At 36.3% G+C, this 7,030-nt stretch overlaps 1 protein-coding gene across 1 annotated transcript in view; it reads right to left on the reverse strand.

Moving 5' to 3' along the window:
• DYRK1A (dual specificity tyrosine phosphorylation regulated kinase 1A) overlaps positions 1–7,030 on the reverse strand; it is an 87,921-nt gene that overhangs the window by 18,711 nt on the left and 62,180 nt on the right. The window contains exons 6-7 of the mRNA XM_007470487.1: positions 6,917–7,030; positions 2,351–2,637 (exon numbers count right to left, since the gene is read on the reverse strand). The exon at positions 6,917–7,030 is cut by the window's right edge and continues 1 nt beyond it. Coding sequence (XP_007470549.1) covers positions 2,351–2,637; positions 6,917–7,030 — 401 coding nt within the window. The remainder of the gene's footprint in view (positions 1–2,350; positions 2,638–6,916) is intronic.

The raw sequence follows: 7,030 nt of genomic DNA on the forward strand, positions 1-7,030 counted from the left end.
ATATATATATATATATATATATATATATAATTCAAGCCCTTTCATTTAGTTCAATCCTAACCGGTAACCAAGATATATCTTAAACAATTATGCCTTATTAGAAGAAAATATTACTGAGAACAATTTATCTCCCTATTAATTATTCTTTCCTGTTATGGCTGGTACTTGGTTTACCATTAATTTAACAGCCAAATTGTATCTAAATTAACCTGAAAGACTTTTTTCAGGTTAAGTCAAAGCATTAAGAAAGACTCAAACTCAGTACAATGCAATTGAAATTTCAGACATCTGTACTGTACTAGTCCCACAGATAAATCTAGAAACACTGCCACATATTCAATTGGGAGTCGTTTCTGACTAATCACTTCTCTACCCTGTCCTCCTCCATCTCATTCTAAGACTTCTTAGAAAAAGAAATCTTGAAATGGATTATTTTCGACGAAGTAATCTGAGATGTCTTCAGAGACCAATTCATCTTCACCTGGCCATTTAAAATGTATATCTAGAAATACTACAAAAGCAAAGATAGTTTCACGTAAAAAGGGAGAGAAACAAACAAAATCCTCCTACCCAAACTCCCTAACTTAACACTCAAACGAGGCAGCCAGCAGCATGGAGCCGCTTCTCACGAAAGCTTCTGTGACCTCCACAACTCCAGCCAAATCTGAGAACCATCCCATGCCTCCACAAGCAGGTCAGCCCAACCTTAAGGCCTGCTCAGAGTGAAGAAAGCCTAACTGAAAGGGACCAGGAAGAAGTATTACATTTCCAAGTTTTTATAAGCCAATGGCATCGTGAAGCCCCAAAGACTCCCTACTACTGAGACTTATTTCCCAGCTTAGGAAAGGAAGTTTGTCACCTACCTATCCAGCTGCTTAAAGCAGTAGTTGGGTTATCTACAAGCCTGTGCGCCAGGATCGCCTGAGAAACCTTTTTTTTAAACATACCTGCCCTGCCACCTTCTAACACTGAGCCAGCAGACCTAGAATAGGGCCACTGCATGTCTGTTTTGGAAATGACTTCCCATGGGATTCTGATACACTCACATAGTTAAAAAACTCACTGAGCTAAAGGTATAGCTGTTTCACTTTGGCTGGAGAGAGACAGTAGTGCTTGATATCAGGGCGGCATATATGATTTGGTTTAAATAGGAAAAAATTGTACAAGTCTAAAATCTATTCAAATGACTCTCAAGATGGGCACATATTTTCCATTTACAATATACTTGATCCCTATTAACAACTATGAGCATCTTTTGATTTTCAGAGGCATCTGAAACTGCAAACTTTGCTTCCTATTCCTTCCATTTTTAAAAAGTATTTCAATGTAGCACTGCTACCATGAGAGAATTTTCAGAAAATAACAAAAAGACAATCTTGTTAACTGACCATAAACCTTCATGATTAAATTAACCTACTGTATTTAAAAGCTGGAATAAAGCTGGATAGGAAATTTCACTAATTTGGAAAAACAAGAAATGGAAAGCCAATATGAAATAGGAATATCTCCATGTTAGTTATGTTTTTACCTTTTTTTTTAAAGAAATGCAGTTTCAATACTTACAAGTAAATAGGAACAACATTTTAAATGAATAAAGTATTATCAAATGGTGACCCTAGTTGGTTTCAAGAAGAGAACATCCTATAACTTCTATTTTATATGCAAAACACTGTTAGAGTAGCTTTCATAATGCTAGAAAGATCCGTAGGAAAAATTTGCTTTCCTAAAATCAGCTAAACCTAAATCTGTTTATTGCTATGGACATGTCTGTTTTTAGCACTCTAAAGAAAACTAGTTCAGTGTCATAATTTATAAAACAAAAAAAAAGATTTAAACTTATTTATCAAAACAAGTATGTCTATCAACCTAGTAATTTACACTGTATCACTGTGTGTAATGTAAAATTACCTGCATTTTTTTTTTACCCATCAGCTTTTGAGGAAAAACATTTATCTTGACCTATATTTAGAGAAATATTTTACAGCAAGGAGTCAATGTTCTATTACTGGAATTTCCCCAAATTTATACTAAGGACCTCTATTTGGGAAATACAGTTACAACAAATCACCTAATATTTAATATATCCATCCCCTCTTTTCTCTTAGACTTTTAGCATACACATAATTTTTTAAGTTAAACTTTAAAAAACTAATACCTTCTAATTCAAAGTTTACTAAAAGGTATTTCCCAAAATAGGTATCAACACAAGGTGATTCAAGTGCTGCATTTTAAAGATAACCATCCTGTAATTACCTCCAAATTGTATACAGATTAATAACATTTCAAGTATCTACTTACACTCTTTTAACCTAGTTCTAATTTTAATTCACAAGTCCTGAAATATACTTACCCTCTGCCCCAACTGACAAGAACTGCCAAAGTCAACAATCTTGATTGCACTGCGTTTGGGGTTACAAAGAAGGATATTCTCAGGTTTTAGGTCACAGTGAATGATACTAAGTTCTGGAGTCGCAAGGAAAAGCAGTGCAGTGCACATTTGCTGCGCAAACTTTCGTGTTAGGTTCAAAGAGACACCTCGAAAATTGGTGTTCCTCAACAAGTCATAGAGGTTGTAGGACAGCATTTCAAAAACTAAACAGAGGTGGTTTCGAAACATAAAGTGGCGTTTTAAATGCACTGAAAGAGAAAAAAGTTTCATTTAAAATTATACATACCAATAAAATGAGAATAACATGCACATGAACTCTCCAACAATCTGTAACATGACAATGTCAAATGCAGAGTGAAAATCAAGTTAAAATCTGGAGATCAGCATTCTGCACTAAACAGCACATTCTTTAATCAGGTAAGAATATCTAAATTGTTCATCTGCTGAATTAATATAATAGTGTATAGTGTCTGTCAATATGCAATATAATGCAAGAAATAGCACCAAAATGCCTTGCTTAAAAGAAAATTAAGTCAGGTATGAAAACGCAAGTAGCAAACTGACAAAGAGTACTGAGAATACTTTGATAATTTTATCGTCACTGGTAAGGGAAAACACGTTGTACTCCCTGAAAGCCCTACCTCACAACTTCATCTAAGCTCCATCCACTGGGATGTCCAGCTTGTGACGATGCTGTACTTGGCAGCCCTCTCTGGGAAGGCTTTGATACACATACACAATCTGCTTTGCTGAGCCTTAGATTTCACTAGTAATTTTCTGAAACAATTGTCAAAGGAAGACAGATTTTTTTTTCTTTTGGGCAAATACAGCAAAGGCTCGAAAATCACATTGTAAGGTACTAGAGTTCATAATCAAGGCATCTGATCATGTTCATCAAACTGGTACATGGGACATCCTGTCCAAGACTAAAGGTTTGGGAAAACTTCAAAATAAGGCTCAATCACAAGAAATTGTGAGTAGGCTTATGAATGGTGAAAGACTAATAGAATACATTACTTGGTATCACTACTGATCCTCTAAAAAGGCTTAATAGTCAACAAATTGCTTCGAAAAGTTGTGCTTTAAGTATTAACACTGGGGCTTCCCTGATGGCGCAGTGGTTGAGAGTCCACCTGCCGATGCAGGGAACACGGGTTCGTGCCCCGGTCCGGGAAGATCCCACATGCCGCGGAGCGGCTGGGCCCGTGAGCCATGGCCGCTGAGCCTGCGCTTCCGGGGCCTGTGCTCCGCAACAGGGCAGACCACAACAGTGAGAGGGCCACGTACCGCAAAAAAAAAAAAAAAATTAACACTGACTTCACATCCGATGAAGTCATTCAATAAAGTAAAGAACTGCCCTTCAGTATAAAAATTCTTACAAAAAAAAAAAAAAAAAGTATTAACACTGACTTCACATCCGATGAAGTCATTCAATAAAGTAAAGAACTGCCCTTCAGTATAAAAATTCTTACACACACCAAACTGAGCACCTATAACTCAACTGGAATGACATAAAACAACCATTTGTCAAGGCTACCTTCATTTTGGTCTTTTAGTATCATTTAAAACAGAGGTTTCTCTACAGATTTATCTGGAATAACTAGGACAGTATTCAGTGTCTGGTCCCTGAGAAAGGGGATACATTGCGTTGTCCTGGTAGGAGCCCTGAACTGCCTCCCTGGAAGCAGTGCATGTCAATATTGCTTTTAGATCATTCCTGATACACGTGATCTAAAATTAGGATAAATAACACAATACAACTACTACATGGCTCTCTAGGAGTCCATAGTACAACTCAACTCTCACCAACAGTTACCTAAGAATGTATAACATCTGCTCTTAATCACTGAGTTCACAGGTTTAAAATTAAGAACACAGCTCCATGTGACATAAGACACCCCAGAGACATGGTCCAAACAAGAGTTTTGACCTGGTTAAGCAGCAGCCGCAAAGAAAATGCAAAAGGTAACTGATGTCAGAATTCAAACGTGATTATGACAATCCCTCTAAGAAGCTGTGATTAGAATGTTCTTCCAATGGAAGATCAATCCACTCAATTCCACTAATTCATCGTTCATTTACTAAGTATCTATAATGTGCTGAGCACTAAAGACACTGTCAAAGAAAGCTCAAACACAAGTATATATGTTCAGTTTTTTTAAACTGAACTTTGGGGAGAACAGACGGTTGGCAAGACTTTGTTCTACACTTAAACTGAATGTTCTTTTAACTAGACCATGGCAGGTACCAAATAATCCAGATAAGAAATTATGCTATGTGGTAAAAAAAAGTAAGAGTTTTTAGAAGTTCAAAGACTTAAAGACTATACAACTCATGAGACTAAATTATATTGATCAAATCACTTCAAAATTAAGTTATTTACATTATAAAAGAGCAATACAACTTCCAGACACCTTAAATTTAATGTATCAACTCTACTGCCATGGCTGTGTCTAAATCTAAAGTTCTTTTTGCTTGTTTTCCAATATAGAAACTCAGTTTCCTAAGACACTGTGCATGAATTCACCTTCTTCCTAAATAAGAATCTTTAAAAAAAAAAAACTCATCCAAAAGAATATCTGTAATAACTGATGCAATTAATGATCATTAAAGTCAGTTTATTAGAAACAAAAATGACAGCCATTATTATAACATAACCAAGTAGCTAACAGTTCGTGTTTTCTTTCAACAAGGCAGAAATAAATTGTTGTAGTAATGCTATCAACATTTTCTCTACTACTTAAGCAAAAATTCAAAATAAAACAAGAGTGAGAAAGAAGAAAAAGGGAGGTATGTTTAGAGACTGTAAGTCAAGCAACTTAGAATGTCCTTCTTGGCCTCCTAAGCCCCTTGAATAGGAAATGTGCTCACCTTACAATAAGTTGTAACTGAAAGTGAACAGAAAACATGCAGTAAGTGTGAAAAGACTTGAAATACAAATGTTATTACTGTGGGTTATATCAGATATCTACAAAGGCGGCACTAAGGAAGAAAAAAATAGTATAAGCTCATTTTATTGCAACAATGAGGAATGAAGGGTGTTTCATAAATGAAATCTAATCTGAATATGTGAACCTTACACCTTTAAACATCAATTTTTTTGTTTCTGTTATTTTGAGGGGACTAAAGAACCATAATGCCCTCCCCTCGTTTCTTTTTTTTTTAATAAATTTATTTATTTTATTTATTTTTGGCTGTGTTGGGTTCTTCGTTGCTGTGCGCGGGATTTTTCTCTAGTGGTGGAGAGCAGGGGCCACCCTTTGTTGCAATGCACGAGCTTCTCATTACTGTGGCTTCTCTTGCTGCAGAGCACGGGCCCTAGGCACACGTGCTTCAGCAGTTGCAGCATGTGGGCCCAGTAGTTGTGACTCATGGGCTCTAGAGCACAGGCTCAGTAGTTTTGGCGCATGGGCTTAGTTGCTCCGCGGCTTGTGGGATCTTCCCGGACCAGGGCTTGAACCCGGGTCCCCTGAATCGGCAGGCGGATTCTCAACCACTGTGCCATCAGGGAAGCCCTCCCCTCATTTCTTAAAAAGGAGTTTGCCAATAAAACTTAACCTCATATGTTTTTCAGGTAAAGTTAGCATTTCTGAAGGTGAGTTGCTAATACATGCCTATAAAAAAGTCTGTAATTAATTGATCCTAAGGTCTCTATCTTAAAATTGATATCATTTTGTTTTTACAGTTGGCAGCAATTTGTTTCTTGGTGGCACATAAAATTATGGTGTCTTAGATTTGATTAAGAATAGTATTGAAGAATGTATAATCAGAAGATGTTTTATCCATGTATCAATTGGCCCTAGACTTAACTATTTTCATAATTCTTCTATCTCCTCTTTTTGTATTCAGAAGAAACACCATACGACAATGAAATAAACACAAGCTCTGGAGTTAGGCAGAGGTAGGTTCAGACCCTAGCTCCAAGAGCCCTGGGACCTTGGGTATGTTACTCTTTGTACAAACTACCTGTAATATAAGGATTTACCACCTTCCTTTCAGGACTGCTATGATTACAGATGATGGAAGAAAAGCACAAGGAATATGGTAGGAGTTCAAGAAATGCTGGCTATTATTTCTTGAGGAAGAACCTGAGATCTTGGCTCAGACATTCCAAAAATGGTTCTGTAACCATTAACAACATATTAGCTCACTTCTAATTTCTGAGCTATATTAGAAATGGTTAAAGTTAACACAAAGTGGACTCTCTAGATAAACATGCACCAATTAAAGCAAACAAATGACACTTGTAAGTTTCAAAAACAAAAAAGAACAACAAAAAAAACCAAAAAGACACTATTCTCATTTGTTTTTTATACTATATACCACCTAGAATGCACATACCCAAAGATGTAAAATATTACTGCCAGATCAAGTAACGTATATAAATCTATGCCCTCCAACAGAAATAGCTGAATTTTTACCCAATCACTTTAAGATAAAATCAACATATATTCATACAAAAATAACAACTCAAATTTGTGATCTGGGTTAGGGCACACTGCTTTCTTTGCCTGTTTGTTTGTTTACCTATGTAGTATTTCATTTCAGTGTCATGTTTGTTCATGAGCTCAAGAAGTCGCACTTCTATCTGGGCTTGATTCAGAAAAGCCTTCTTGTTCTTTATTATTTTAATGGCGACCC

This window comes from Lipotes vexillifer, unplaced genomic scaffold (genome assembly GCF_000442215.2).
Source record: "Lipotes vexillifer unplaced genomic scaffold, Lipotes_vexillifer_v1.1 scaffold402, whole genome shotgun sequence".
NCBI lineage: Eukaryota > Metazoa > Chordata > Mammalia > Artiodactyla > Lipotidae > Lipotes > Lipotes vexillifer.